This window comes from Eucyclogobius newberryi, unplaced genomic scaffold, assembly GCF_026437365.1.
Source record: "Eucyclogobius newberryi isolate DKJ021-1_F unplaced genomic scaffold, fEucNew1.0.hap1 SCAF_8, whole genome shotgun sequence".
In the NCBI taxonomy this organism is placed as follows: domain Eukaryota; kingdom Metazoa; phylum Chordata; class Actinopteri; order Gobiiformes; family Gobiidae; genus Eucyclogobius; species Eucyclogobius newberryi.
This window is the reverse complement of record NW_027316500.1, coordinates 22,179,052-22,194,539: the sequence shown is the minus strand read 5'-3', so window position 1 is coordinate 22,194,539 and position 15,488 is coordinate 22,179,052. Positions and strand designations below refer to the sequence as shown.

Below are 15,488 nucleotides of genomic sequence, written 5' to 3'. Positions count from 1 at the left end.
GAAGACTAATTTTCTTAAATGCATTACCTGAAGCTTGTCTTATTTTAATGCACTCAGGCAAAATTTGTGTATTTATATTTATTCATACAGGAAGTAAGAGAAACTCCCTTTTCCATGAGTACCCTGTTGAACACAAAAACACATAACACAAACAAGAAGAGAATATCTAACTGAAAACAATCAATCAAACTGAATAAAACAAATGTATAAAAACACACACTGTATGGAATAAATTCATATAAAGCAAGAGCACTGGCATTGTGGGTAGTCTTCAACAAGTGCTTGCGTTGAGTGCATTAAAAGGCTCTGTTTTGTTACACAGACAAGGAGCAAAGTTGCTGGCTTTGTTGACACGGTATGACTTCATTGATGAATACTTGATCTGATATTCATATCAATAATCATAACATAAAGAATCAGGGAAAATACCAATTAGAGCCTTATAAATAAACAAAAGGCAGTGTCTTCTCACATCCAATGATTGCCATCCTACTTTAGAGTATAACTGAGTGGTGAGTTCTGTATCCTTCTCAAATGAACCCTAGAGCCGAATGATAAACTGAATTTAGAGTTTTTAAAACCGTGACAGTAGAATGCATATATATAATATCACCATAATCCAGCACTGAGAGAAATGTAGCCTGGATTAGCTGTTTTCTTATGACGAATGTGATCTAATTTTACATCCATTAATATAACCGCACTTCAGAAATGTGCCTTTTGGACACGTCTTCCTCTGTTTGGCTATAACTCAACAGTAATGACATCACACAAACAGAGCTCAAAATGTGTTTCTGACTTGTGCTGACAGTTCTCTCCCCCTCTTTCTTTCTTTCTTTCTTTCACTCTCTCTATCTCTCTCTCTTTCTCTCTCTCTCCCTTCTCTCGGATCCGCCCGGCGTCAGTGTGATTTTGCAGCTGCGGAGGACGGGTGTTCCTGCCACCCCTTTGCCAGCGCTCTGGGTGGGGTTCACATGTCCATCTGCTCACGCCCCGAGGAGCAAAAAACAAACGTCTCAAATATACCCCAGCGCACATGTCCAAAATAATGATCTCGGCGGGGATTCTGTCTCCCGTCTATCTGAACGCCGGGGGATTCAGGGACGGATATCAGCTGCACTACATTGGTTTAAATGCAACTCGATCAGGATCTTGATTTGCCTAATTTTGTCTAGATTCTGGTTGTTTTGTAGGTAGATTTGAAAGGTATTGCTGTCTGCTTTCAATGTTGTTGTTTCAAGCAATATCATTTGTCCACGGAGTGAGATTTATAACTAATTTAGATGACGCATTAGATGTGGACTATGCAAATTTTCTTGTGGAAAGTCTGCTACCTGCTTGTTTTGGAGATCAGATAAGCCTTTATTTGGATTTCAAGGGCAAATTAAATGAAAATAGATAATATGATTATACCACTCCCCTGAACAAGGGTTACACAATCTATAGAAAAACTACACATTACGCGCACGTCTATTAATCGTTAAATATAGAAAACATATGTTGATCAGAAACTTACCTAAACAAAGACAGAAACACGCAAACTAGTTGTGAGGGTCAAATGGGTGGACAGGCATGCAAGAATGTTCTTTTTAAATGCACTGTAAAGCACTTTGTATTACATTTTTTTATGAAAATAGTTTCATAAATAAAGTTTGCTTTGCTTTGATTTAGTTGGATATACTCACAATTATTCATATTTTACCTGTTTGCAGCGTAATAATTCACAACATTTTCTCTTGAATGTTTGATACAGCTTTAGCCCTCAAATTCCAGCATAAAAATCAACTTGGATATCTTGTTTCATCTATTTTTCTCTTTTTCTCTTCTTAGGGGACTATTCGCGAGTCATTACACAGAGACACATTACCGGGAGGATGGAAGCACAGTCACGGGTGCTCACAACTTTACGGTACGGTGCCAGCTTTTGACATTTATGGGCAGCTCGACCTACAGTGGCGCCCGGGCAGTCAAGCTGTAAAAACTGACGCATTCAGAATGGCCCAAGACGGAGCCTTGTGGACTTTTGAGGTGACATGGTTTATGGGTAGTGTTATTTTTGACTGGCGGAAATCTCCCTGTTCCCAAAGCTCGTGTGACTGATTAGCAAAGAGCCCCTGACCTACTTGTTGATAAGCAGTAGTTTACATACAGCGTGATAAATAGGATTTTGAGTCTAGAATCCGCTTATTTTAATGCAAAATGTGATTCTCAAAATGCTTCTACCAACATTTATATTATTTCTTAACATTACACATCTGAAAAATGTTATATTATGCGCTGAATATGGCTTCATTAGTAATTTCGAGTGAAGCAGTCACAGAATAATTTCGTGCTAAACAAAGTCATTAAGTAGTTTTAAGTCTTTGTAAGGGACCAATGAATTACATGAGAAAACACTTGTCATTTTCCTGATTCAGGCCTTGACAACAACTACTCCAAACATGAAATACAAAGATGAATAAAAAAAAACAGCTTCATGCACAATCTTGGTGAGGTAGCTTTGTAGATTCAATAAAATAAGGAACAGAGTGCGGTGCTCGCAGGTGGACCGGGCTGCAAACAGGATGAACGAGCGAGAACCAGCCACGCTCTTCCAAAGGCACAGTGCGTCACAGGGCCGCAACAAACTTCACCTGCACTCAAGATAACAACACCACTCGGCAACAAGACGGGGCTGTGACACTCAATATTATTTTTCAATACTATCTCACGGACCAGGTTTTGCGTGTGGAGCAGGTCTTCCCGGACTCCTGTGAGGACAGCATTATACCAACACACACCAAAGTCACCTTCAACAATGACAAACCATGGTTCACACCAAAACTCAGGCAGTTAAGGCAGCAGAAGGAGGCAGTGCACAGGACTGGTGACAGCACTGCACAGATCCCCCCTCACTGTGGCTACCTCTGCCAATCCAACCTTCCCACCAACTCCCCCATCGCTCTCTCAGAGACAGGACTATTTCGGAAATCCAACCCCCGAAAAGCTGCTAGATCAGACAGTCTTTCTCCCGCCACCTTAATCTCCTGTGCAGGAGAACTGACCCCGATCTTCACAAACATTTTTAACACCTCCCTGGAGTCATGCCATGTCCCAGCCTGCTTCAAGGAGGCTACTGTCCATCCGCACCAGAACCTCCCGCCACAAGAACAGTTTCTTTCCCTCTGCTGTTGGACTCATGAACACTTCTTAAACACTGTCACTTTAACTATCATTCAATCACTCACACACTCACTGCACTGCTCACTTTCTTCACTACATCTGTAAATTTAACTGTACATTTTGTATACATCGTAAGCCTATTTTTATCTTAAAGTAATTAAAATAGTTTTTCTTCAATGCATGCCCTATTTGATTCTTTATCTGTTGTTTTTGTTATTGTTCATCGTTGTATGTTGCACCGAATCACCAAAGCAAGTTCCTATATTTGTGAATTTTGTTCATTGACAATTTTCTGATTCGGATCTGATTCTCTAACTTGAAATCAATTCTTAACTTCAATAATGACTGGAAGCAGAAGTATATATACGTAGATAGTCACAGCCTCTTTTTGCAGTTGTGGTTTTGCCCTACACAAAATGGCAGGGGAGGCTGGGTGGTTTATTCAGCCCACAACAAATTATTCAGCCATCAGTTTTATCTGAATCTGCATGAGTACAAAGCTTTCTCTTTGAGCAATTAATTCCGCCCCCATCGGTTCAGGGCCACTATGACAAAATATGGTGTTGTTATTAATGTACACTACTCTATTTCTTTCCTTTTTTGTCTCTGTGAAACTCATTGTGACCTATCTCAGTGGAAATATTCTATACTAGAAACTCTACATACTTCCCAAATGTGTGCTACAAACTAAAAAGTCAAATATACACTATGTAACATTTGGAATATTTAAAGTAATAAAAACAGCTGTAACTGAATAATACAAGACAGATAGTTGAAAAAAGGCACAGCTCTAAGTACTGACCATTGTCCCTTGATTTGTTTTAAGCCCCAAATTACTTTGGTAACTCATTGAGGCTTGGATGCAGTATGACGGCTCACTAAACCATTTACACCATTATAATGTGCAGTAATCGGTCTCAGATTCCCCTTGTTGCCTTTAATTTGTGAAAACGCATCCTCGTTTCTCCCTCTGTCACTGGTGTAATCTTCTTATTACACTCTGTGCACCTGCAGGATCTCGGCTCTGCTTTAATCAGCAGCCTGTTCAGTAACTGTTTGTCCTCAGAGTGTTGAGAATGTTCAGATTTCCATTCCTCTCTTAACTTTTAAAAACTCCATGTCTAACCCCCTGAGCACAATTAACCCTGATGCCTTTCATCTCTTCTCTTCTGTCTGAACCTCAAGGCGGCCCCCGAACATCTAAATATTTTATTGTACAACCATTAAGGCACAGAACAAAACCTGACTAATGTTGCTTTTCCATTTGGGTAATTTAGGTCAAGTTGAGCCCAGCAAAAAATAAAAGTCTGTTCCCAGGTATATTTCCTTTCCCCGGTTGAGAGATTTGGAGTGGTGCCGACAATCTGACATTGAGCGAGGCCATTTCAATGCAGCTCTTTAGATGTCCTCGTTTCTTTTGCTTCCGAAGTGCTGTGCAAAAAAACAATTACAACGTTAATGTCATTTCCCATTGACGTTTTTCCGCTGTAGTTTTTCGTGACGTTTTCAAGAAAGGACATACTATTCTGAAACATAACGATGGACGTATGCACTTTCAGATGACAGTATATAGAGCTCGGGATTGTGTTATGATTATTTTTTTTAATTTTTGTACACTTTCAACAAATGTTTTTTGCGTTCCATCCTGAGCTTTTTTTAGAATGTACATTTTTGTATTGTTTGCCATATAGTAGCGAGCGGTTAACAATTGATGAAAAATGTTGTGTTATGAATTGCGTTTGTATTGCTGTTGTAATTACAGTAGATTTGCAAATTATGTTTTAAAATAATATTTTAAAACATAATTTGCAAATCTACTGTACATTATGTGTCATTTGAGAGAAAATTAAAATCTGATCTGCTTAAACCAATACAACAAGCATATGCAGATTTCAGTACATGAGTAAATTATTGCTACTTTTGCAATTTGCTAACGGCGACCATTTAAACTGCGATTTTGATTCGATTGCCATCAGTCTTGTGGCTTCACTTTTGAGTCATTCATGTTTTTTCTGCTCATTTGAATGTGTTAATACTGTAAGTGTTATATACTGTAGATTTCAAATTCTGCTGGTCTGCAAAATGTGTGAAGCTACATAAAGAAACCTGTGTATATTAATGAATTATTCTTAATTTTCCTATTTTGGTGATGTGATTCCTTTCTAGAATAACTGCTACTATCACGGCGAGGTCCAGGGCCAGCCGGACTCGGACGTCACACTCAGCGCCTGCTCCGGTCTTCTTCGGTGAGGAGTGTAATCAGACGTTTCTATTCAAGGGGCATCTCCACGCTGGCCTTTAACTGCTGTGTGCCTCCCCACTGATCATGTTTACGCTCCTCATTCAGAGCACCATCCTGTCTGTCTTAAGAGCTTTGAGTGTCAGCTGATAGTTAGTATGTGCCACTGGACGCCCCGCAGGAAACAAGCGAAATGTCACGCCTCATTGGGCATGTCCACAGAGGGAGCTGGTAAATATCTTTGCTCCTCTTGTGCAAGTAATTGGCATCGAGATGGTGCTAATGACCAGAAACATTGGAAATAAGAGACTTCAGGGCACGTTGCACTTGCATGCTTAATTAACCAGACCTTTTTGAAAGATGTGAAAAGCATTGATTTTTGATGTAGAAGTATGTCATTTTATGTTCTTGTACTTATCGATGGCATTGCGGACTGAAAATATTGAAGACTTTTTGGATCCCTTAAGAGTTTATTGCTTTTCAATATCTTTCAAATTTGGATGTGGTGAGAATGTGAAACCAAGCAGGTGGTTCTCAAATGTTTGAATTATGGTGGGGACTTAATTCAACATAGACAGTTGAATTAACAAAATGTTGAGAAAATGAATCATGCTAATTGAACTGGGTATTGTGACAAATTTCTCACATTGAGCAAAGTCAATTTTTAAAATTTTGTTTAAATTTAGTTTTGTCTTTCCTAAATCACATAAAAATGCCTTTCAGTATTAATTTCCTGAACATAAACAATACAGATCTTCAATAAATGTAAACACCATGTTAAAAATAGTGAACAATAGTGAAAAAATTACTCCCAACACGTGCTTTTATTGACAACATTTGGTCGTGGACCTTTCAAATAAAAAGACATAAATCATTGATGCTTAGAAGTAACTGAATCTTGACCAGTTAAATGTCTCCATTTCACCTGCCAATATATATTTTTTCAAACAGTGATACATGTATAATTCAATAATGGCACACAATCTACTGTGCCTTGAACTTTAGATATATAAAGGCCAGGCTATCAGCAGTACCTGTTTTAGATCAGTTCTGTACACACATTACTTCAAAATGGCACTATATTGTTATTGGAATTATGCTGAGATAGTAATTATAGAGAAAATATATACACACCTCTAAAATAACATACAAAATATAAAAGTTGCCCCTGATAAATAGTCTCGATACTGTCACAGACACATTCTTCCTTGCAGACAGGATATTACTTGCGCCGTGCGTCTTTGTTTCTGAACCCTACCCTTGTGTGTGTGCAGGGGCTTCATCTCGCTTCAGAACAGGACATTTATCATGGAGCCAGCGCCGGGCCGAGACACCGACCACTTCATCTACAGAGGAGAGGAGCTCACGCTGTCTGCAGGGTCCTGTGGTCACCTCTCCAATATCTCCTCCCCTCCGCATCACCCCATCACAAACCCTTTCCAATCCTTCCACACAAGGGTGAGTTTTTTCCTTCCAACAGAGAGCATCCTTCAAATGTACAGTAATTCATCTTTTTGATTGCTTCCCGTGGATGTAATTGCTTGATTTGCTTTGGGGTACATCCACAAGTAGATTTGATGAAATATGAATAGCTTTTGACTGAAGATTAGCAGCTTGGCCAGGATCCTGATCTGGATAACTTCCTAAATGTGTCATTGATTTGGCCATTGGCTGGTTTTATGTATGTTCTGAGCCCAAATGGGACGGCGGAAGCAGAAGGTTTGGCTGTAATTTGAATGGAACAGGTGAGGTGTCCATCTGGCCCCTAGCACCCAACATTAACCAAACTCAATTTATGTCAGGTAGGAAGTCTTATAAGTGTGCACTCCATAATGACCTTGTCGTTTTATGTTCTGAGGGGACAGGACACAGCAGAGGACAGGGACATTCAGCACATTACCTTCTATGACTTTGGCATTTTTAGGTTTCAGCCAGAAAAATCACATTAAAGTGCATTCGTTTTACTGAACATATGCAGATGGAATTAGTAATGACATGTCAACTCATGTGATATGTCCAAGTTAAATGGTCTGGAAATTCTAGTCTATGTGATTAAACCATGAGTCCTTAAATGGAAGTTTAAAAAATGTTTTACCCTTTTTTTTTTGTTTACTTAAAACTGCGTGGTAGTTTATTACTTATATAATAAGATTAGATATACATTATACATGCAGTACACCTAGTATGGCATCAAGTTGTCGTAGTTTTGATAGTTGTTATTGTTCTCTTGACTATGCAGACTCTAAAACACATTGAAAAAAATATATAAAGACATTATTCAATCAAAATGTCACTGGGATAGGCTCTAGTCACCCGCGACCCCTAGTGAACGAAAGTAAACAAAAAAAGGTTAACAATTTTCATCAATAATGCACTTAATTTGTAAATGTTCTCTATCTAGAAGCCTTTAAGTCACTTTTATTTGCTTAAGTGAATGTATCTAAAAAATCTCAATGTGGACTAAAGTACTATTTCTTATGCTAATATTACATTATTTGTAGGCAGAAAAATATTCTGTAATCTCCTTTCACGCGTTTTAAGTTTCCTTATTTTTTAATTTGTATATTTTTATCTTTTTGCTTTCCCTCAGCACAAACGGCACGCCCAAAAAACCACCAAGTACGTGGAGCTGATCATCGTGGCCGACAACAGAGAGGTAACGCTCCCACGCGGCTCACTGCTGTGTGTCAAGTGACTGGACGTCCGTACGGGGAGGTTTGTTAGCGCAGGGGAAGCGTCTGGGTAAGCTGCAGTAACACAGAGAGGCTCCCCGGGGACTTCAGGGAATTAGGTCAGTGTGCAACCAGTAGTGTGGTCCAATGGCACAGACAGGAAGAGCTCGCAATGATTCTCCCAGCCCCACGTTCTGCAACAGGAAACGAGGGGAGAGAAGCCAGCAGATTCAGCCGCGTCATATCTAGTGTTGTCATGTCAGTGAATTGCTGCATATCGTTCCAAATAAAAATGCCATATTTAAAAAGATTCATTTTTCCATGTGACAAACAACGATTAGAAACATACCTTTAATTTTACCGACACTGTGATGTTAATAATGCCAAGGGCTGGAAAACACAGTGCAAGGTTGGATGCAACACTCAAAATCTAAATAATTTTCACCTTATTTAAAGGCACAGTACGTAACTTTTTAGCCAAATACTAAAACATTTTGGATGGTTTTATTACAATAAGAAATGTGTGTCCTTTGCCGGCCTGCGTCCTCTTGAAATGTTGTTCCTTTTGCTCTAATATTCCACAGAATGACATTGAAAGTATCAAAGTGCATGGAAAATGTTCTGAAATATGGTTTTCTATTTCTATGGAATTATGCAGGCGACTTTCCACCTTTTTATGAAAGTAAACCTTTTAATACATTCTATCACCATTGTTCTATGTTGATTCAAAGCAAATATTCTTATTGATGGATCTACTGGTGCTTGCAAATCTCTAATGTTATAACTGTCCTGTAATGTAATGATTTTATTTGTTTTGTCTTCATTTTAGTTTGAATGCATTGAAATATTTCCAGATACAACGTCCAAACGTAAAATTGCATAGGGCACCTAACTTAAGAATAATATGCAAGTAGGTCTTGTAGCAATTCTAGAAGAGGGAAGTAAAAAGAAATTGAGTTACATTTTCACCAGCTTTGAAATGATTAAATATAGTCGTTTGAAAGTCTTTGTGATGGATCTCGGACTTGAAAAAGCAAGAATAATCCTCCTTCCTAAAGATAAATGCACCTGGCTCACTATCTATTACAGTCTGAAGGTTTGAGTGATGGGGCACACTGTTCTAAGTGAGAACACAGATGTTGCCAGATCCACTGCGCTTTTTACATCTTTCATATAGACCAGATACATATAGAGACATACAGGACCAGATGTGTACTCGGCTCATACTGTGTAAATATTGTCATTGTGATGCCTTTAAAAAGTAAGACCGAAGAACCGCAAAGTAAATGGTGGTTATAGTTTAAGATTCTTAAACAGCCTTTTTGGAGGACTACTGGGTGTACTTACCAAAAAAACATGGTAGAAATACTAAAACCAAGACTGTTCCAAGTTTACTCTTACAATTCTATATTAGTTTATTTTATTTCCAACCATTTTGGATGTCATACCTACATTGACCTACATTGGTGCTCTTTCGAATCAAAATTACTAATTATTAATAATTATTTATCTTCGAGGAGATGCTTTTGCTTACAGACATGCAGCCGACCAGTTATCAAATATAAAGTTACGAAACTAAAATCTAAACTGAAATAAAAGTATCACACTAAGAATTAAGTTCAATAAATCTTTGTTATCAGATAAATCCCTGGTGATAATATAAGTTTCACGTACATATGTCCTTTATCTTTTTAAATGAGCCAAATAATGAAATGTATATTTATAGCTTTACCTTCATCTTCATCATCCAACCAGCATTTATGATCTTCAAATTGTCAAAAAAAAAGTTATTATCATTATTTTTTAATCCAGTTGATCTAAATCTATCATAAATATATATGTTATTATTATTAGTCTGTTGACTTGAATCAGGAAAATGTAACTTGTCTTGATTTGTTATAGTAATAAAAATATGCATTAATCATCAAACTGGCCAAGGAATATTGTAAATGTTCTTGTGTACTTTTTAAACATAGCCCCAATGATCTTCTCCTCCTCCTGAACCCTGTCTATGCAAATCACTTAAAGTATACAAATCCAATTGTTTAGCGTCCCAAGGTCCTCTTCTTCCTCATAAAAATGCATTTTGAATGAACTCCCAGGAGTCCCAGCAGGGTGTGAACAGAAGGTCAACCCTTTTGCTCCAGTTTAGATCCGAAGCTTTCCCCGGTTGCCAGATCTGCCAATAGACTCGCTCCCCGCGGCCCTGCCATTCGTCATTCTAACACCGGGAGATTTGTCCATATCCAGATGGTCACAGCTTGACAGTCTGGCCCTGCGCACTCACTCATTGCACAAGCTGTAAATATTTTCCTATAAAACAATGATGGAGCAGCCATTTTGAATTTACACTTGAATTTAAATTTGGGCTTAATGTTTGCTATTTCTGTTCTTTCTAGTTTCAGAAGCAAGGGAAGGACGTGGAGAGAGTGAAGCAACGACTGGCGGAGATTGCGAATTATGTAGACAAGGTACAACATCCTCTTCCCACCGCACAGGAGGGATAAATCACTTTTAAAATAGAAATATGGCTGCCAGACAAGATTAATAGGCCCGGTTTTGTGATGGATTAATGTCCCACTAAAACAGCTGCATTTAGGCCGTTCACAAGCAGTCCCAGTGCCGCGGATGTGGACGTGTAACTAGCAGGTACAATAAGGGGATTGAGGTTTGAAAGGGAGCATGGGTAACTGATAATTATTATATGTATTTTTTATTATCTATTTTATTTGATTTGATTTCCCCCCCTCCATTCCCTATTAAGATAGGAGAGGAGTTTTGTTAATAAGATTTTTTATTTTTTTTATTTATTTTTTTGTTCATAAGACTTCTATTAAGAATGTGTTTTGAAACTTCCTATAATCTGTCCTTTCCTCCTGTTCTACTGCGTTGTAAAAACGAAATTTCCCCTTGCGTGGATATTAAAGGTTTATCTTATCTTATCTTAATGGAGAAGACCTTTTGAGGTGTAATATTACGCAATTACAGATGAGCTCATAATGATTAAACTGGCTAATTATGCGACTGTGACATTGATGTAAAGTGAGATTAAATATTTTAGGCTGAATTTCAACCGACTATAGAAATTCCTTCGTCTGATGTAATCAAACGAATTGATCTGTAACACCAGTGGAAGGATACTAAATTTGCAATGTGATTTTGGAAGTAGCTCTCAAGTGGTTTTTCATCCTTGATCACCAACTATGTCTTCGTCACTTGCAATTAAAGCATATTGTATTTGAAATGAAAATAAAACTGAAATAAGGCCACAGTTATTTTATTACTTGGTTTACGGATCCGCCACACTTTGATTATTGATTTCTACAATATAAATACAATTAATTATTATAAAAAAAAAAGAAATTATAAAGTACCGCCGACAAGGCAAAATAGCATTAAATGAAATATAAAAAGCGGTATTAAGTCAAAAGATAAGAGCGTGCGAAGCAATTTTTCCTGCGGGAGTCTGTGACGGAGCCTGCGCGCGGCCCCAGGAGAGCATGTGAAGACACGCGCGCCCGTTTCCCTGTCTGCTACACGCCGCGCCAACGCCTTTTATATCGCAAATACACATTTTAAACCCGTTTACCACATTTTCTCCAGCTCGTTTTGCCGTGACTAAGGGTGCACACTTAGAAGCGTCAATTTTACCAATGCAAAACACGCTAAATCTACTGTTCCGCTCACCTGCGCGCCGCGTCTCCCCCCCCCCCCTCCCCCCCCCCCCCCCTCCTCCCATGGTCCGTTTTGTGTAAACCCGGAAGAAAAATTCTATTGAAATTATATTTCGCCCGCCTGTTCAATTTATTTCATTTAAAAATCTGTGAACCAAGTAATAAAATAACTGCGGCCTTATACAACTACTATTATTTATTTATTGTTGACTAGTCAAGATTAATTGATTAATTGCTGCAGCCCTTTACGGCATAATTTGTCTCATTTCCTCATGTACCTCATTCAGCTATCAATCTATTCCCTAACCACCAAACATGTGGTTACTCTACCCTGACCCTGCCACATATTTCCACTAAGTTCACATCCAATATCATCCAAACATCACAGCATCCCATGCTTAAATGCGAGTAGATCGAATAGCACCAGGAGTAAGTGACAAAAGTGTGACGTGCTCCAGATGATGTTTACCTCTGATTGTCTTTGTGCCTTTGTGTCTCCCTCAGTTCTACCGGGCGCTGAACATCCGTGTGGCTCTGGTTGGCCTGGAGGTGTGGAGCGACGCTGATAAATGTCCCATCACCCAGGACCCCTTCACCACGCTGCACGAGTTCTTAGACTGGAGGAAAGTCAAGCTACTGCCACAGAGACCTCATGACAACGCGCAGCTCATCAGGTGGGACAGCGAAGGGGAAGATATGGCACGGTTTAGATATATTGCCAAGTTTGAAAGTATGAGGATCAAAATAATAGATGCGTAATATATATTATTGCTTTGTGTAAGTTTATCGCTGCACTGTACACAATTTGGACAGTATTAGATTAATTTAGTTGTCAAGCATATATTCAGGTTTTGAAATTACCAAAACGATTGATATACACATGTACCAAATGCATCTCAGCATCAGTAAAGCACACCAAAATACATGAAAAGAGCATCCGTTTGGAATAGAAAATGCATGGCGCACACACCACATGTGCCCTTTTATTTAAGGGGTATCTGAGGGCACTGCACTCAAATAACTATATCAGGAAACATGACTTTGGAAACTGCAAACGCTCTATGTTTACATTGTGTTGTAGAGGGTAATAGGGCAGGCCCTGGGGCTTTGTTCCTATTACTGCAGTCCAATATGTCCAACCCTGCTCCTGTTTCGTACACTGCAAACACAGTGGATTTAAGCTATTCTCACATGACCGTAGCAACCTACTTTAGAAAGAAATAATATTGTTTTGGACTGTAACAAGCAATGTCACCACAAGTATAATACAGTTTTATGTGAGTATTATAGAACTTTATATACAGTATTAGGGTTGTCAAAATATCAACATTTAGTGTTACGATTACTGTGAGAAGAAGCATCCCTGTATAACAAACCTTGACAAAACAATAGTGAATTTCTTGAATGTATTTTTTCTTTTCTGTCTGAATGATACAATTTATCATCATCTACTTCTCAATGATGATGATAAAGTAAAGTTATTGTGTCAAAAACAGCCAGATAAAAGCACTTTTACATACATTTAACTTGGAATTGTGCTTCCAATGAAATGACTTCTTTAGTCCATTCTTTATTTTTATTTTCCATGCTTATTTTGTAACTTGAATAATCGATAAACCAAATAATACTGAAATCCCTAAAAGATACAAAGATAAAAGACAGTTACGTTGATAATGCAGTAGAATGCATGATTAATGGTTCTGTAATTGAAAACCCTGATCTAAAGTTTCACAGTTGGTGGATCTGTCATATTACGAGATACAGAGCAGAGTCTCACCGTTGCGTACTGTGGATTTTGAAATATTTCCTTACAGTCTGTTAAAGTCTTACGTATTGACATAAATAACACATTTTCTTCTCTTTCATGCCCTTTGCCCTGTGCAGTGGGGTCTACTTTCAGGGCACCACCATCGGCATGGCCCCCATCATGAGCATGTGCACCGTGGAGCAGTCTGGAGGGATTGTGATGGTGAGTTTACCGCATTCATCCTCCCCCGTGCCTGCCCCCACCCTCCTCTTCATCCACACTGGGTGATTGTGTCTTTGTAGAACTTGTGCAGATCTGTTAAGGCGGCGTGAGGTGTTCAGTGTGTGTTCGAAGGCCATTTGGTAACAACTCTAACATCAAAGCAGGCACAATGCTGTAGACAAAATTCACCAGCTAATGCGGTCTGAGGTTTGACTGTTCTCATTCCCTTTAAAGATGCACTATGTTACCTTTCTGATTGAGGGTCAGCCACCTGTTTGTCCTCATGGAAAGGTTATTGCTTTGCCTGAAATGTCCCATACCTTAACATTAAACATATTACCATGGAGACAAGCAGGTGACTGGTTTTACAATGTACAGGGTAACTATACAAGGTATTTTGAGCAATAAAACACATGTAATAGAATACATACGATTGAACACGACTTATACATGCTAAATGGAAGTTGTTTCTCGTTTACTCCAGCCCATAACTCCGGTACAATTTAGATTTTATCCAGGTGCGGCCGGCCGCCGTGTCGTGGGTTCGATTCCCGTCTCCGACCGTTTGTTTGTTAAAAAGCAGGACTAGACACGTGCTTGCCCTTATGACGGTCTTGCCCCACTGCCCGTCAGTTTGGAGATCCGAGGAAAGGAGATAGTCTGTAATATAGCTAAAAACTGCGTGAATCAATCAAAAAAACACTCTGGGTACATATATGAAGCACAAATAGCAATGTAAGAAGGTTAAAAGCTCTGAAAAGTCGATTTTGCATGTTATGGGACCTTTAAGGTGTGGTTAGATGTGGATTACTACATTAACTCGATTGTCAATGAAAATGAAAGAAGATTGGGGCACTGTATTGCAAATGCCCTTGTAAAGTCATTCAATTTCACGCAGCCTCTCTGGTTTTCCTCCTGACACATCTAAAGAGGCGCTACTCCAAGGACACAACGTTTAAATAATACTAGGTCTCTTTTCATATCTAGTCCCAAATTGTTTATTCAGAAGCCTAGCGGTGCATTCTGAGTCACACCGACAAGCTCACGTCACCCCAGGCAGTAACTTAACTCCATGAGAGCCCCCCTACTCTCACAAAAGCAGAGATGATCCTTTATAGCCATCACAACCAAACCCTATAGGGATGTGCATTTCCCATTAGTGAATGTAGTAGATATTTGTTTTGCTGGGTCTGGCAGTTTCAAGGCATCTCCAGATGTTTCTCTTCCCCATTACTTACAGATGGCAGATGGTTTGGACAGAGATTAGAAGAGCGGCGCAAACCAGTTAGGAGGAGGGCAGCCGTTTTTCATCTCGCTCTCACCAGCCACCAAGACTTTTTATTCGCTCCAAATGCACTTTTCATTTTCGCAGCTTGTACCAGTGTAATGCGTTTTTGGTCATAACTAAAAGTCATGTGGCTGCTTTTGTGCCAATTGTGAAGCTGACAATATCTTAGTTTTTTGTCCTGAAAATGAGGTTTCCTCCCAGCAAAAATGATATCCGGGAGAAATCATCAAAGCATTGCAGGGTTACAAGCGGCACAATCTCCAAAGTTACGGGCCATGGTTCGAACAAAGTAATGTTGGTGGCTTTGGTGAGTTTTGATTTTGTTGTCCTGATTTCGATATGCGTCTTTTTTGTGGGGGAGCATTGGTCTGTGAATTTGGTAAACAGAGCTGAGATGAGAAAAGTTGTCCCATCCTTCCGAATGAAAGGCAGCGTAATCTGCCCTTTAATCACACTCTCAACTTTGAGAGCCCCCAATGTTGAA

At 39.1% G+C, this 15,488-nt stretch overlaps 1 protein-coding gene across 2 annotated transcripts in view; it reads left to right on the top strand.

Moving 5' to 3' along the window:
* Positions 1-15,488, top strand: part of adam12b (ADAM metallopeptidase domain 12b) — a 104,991-nt gene that overhangs the window by 45,241 nt on the left and 44,262 nt on the right. For both annotated transcript variants that reach the window (XM_072437086.1, XM_072437085.1), the window contains exons 4-10: positions 1,831-1,909; positions 5,329-5,408; positions 6,676-6,859; positions 7,992-8,057; positions 10,473-10,544; positions 12,252-12,421; positions 13,632-13,716. In XM_072437086.1, the coding sequence (XP_072293187.1) occupies positions 1,831-1,909; positions 5,329-5,408; positions 6,676-6,859; positions 7,992-8,057; positions 10,473-10,544; positions 12,252-12,421; positions 13,632-13,716 (736 nt within the window). The remainder of the gene's footprint in view (positions 1-1,830; positions 1,910-5,328; positions 5,409-6,675; positions 6,860-7,991; positions 8,058-10,472; positions 10,545-12,251; positions 12,422-13,631; positions 13,717-15,488) is intronic.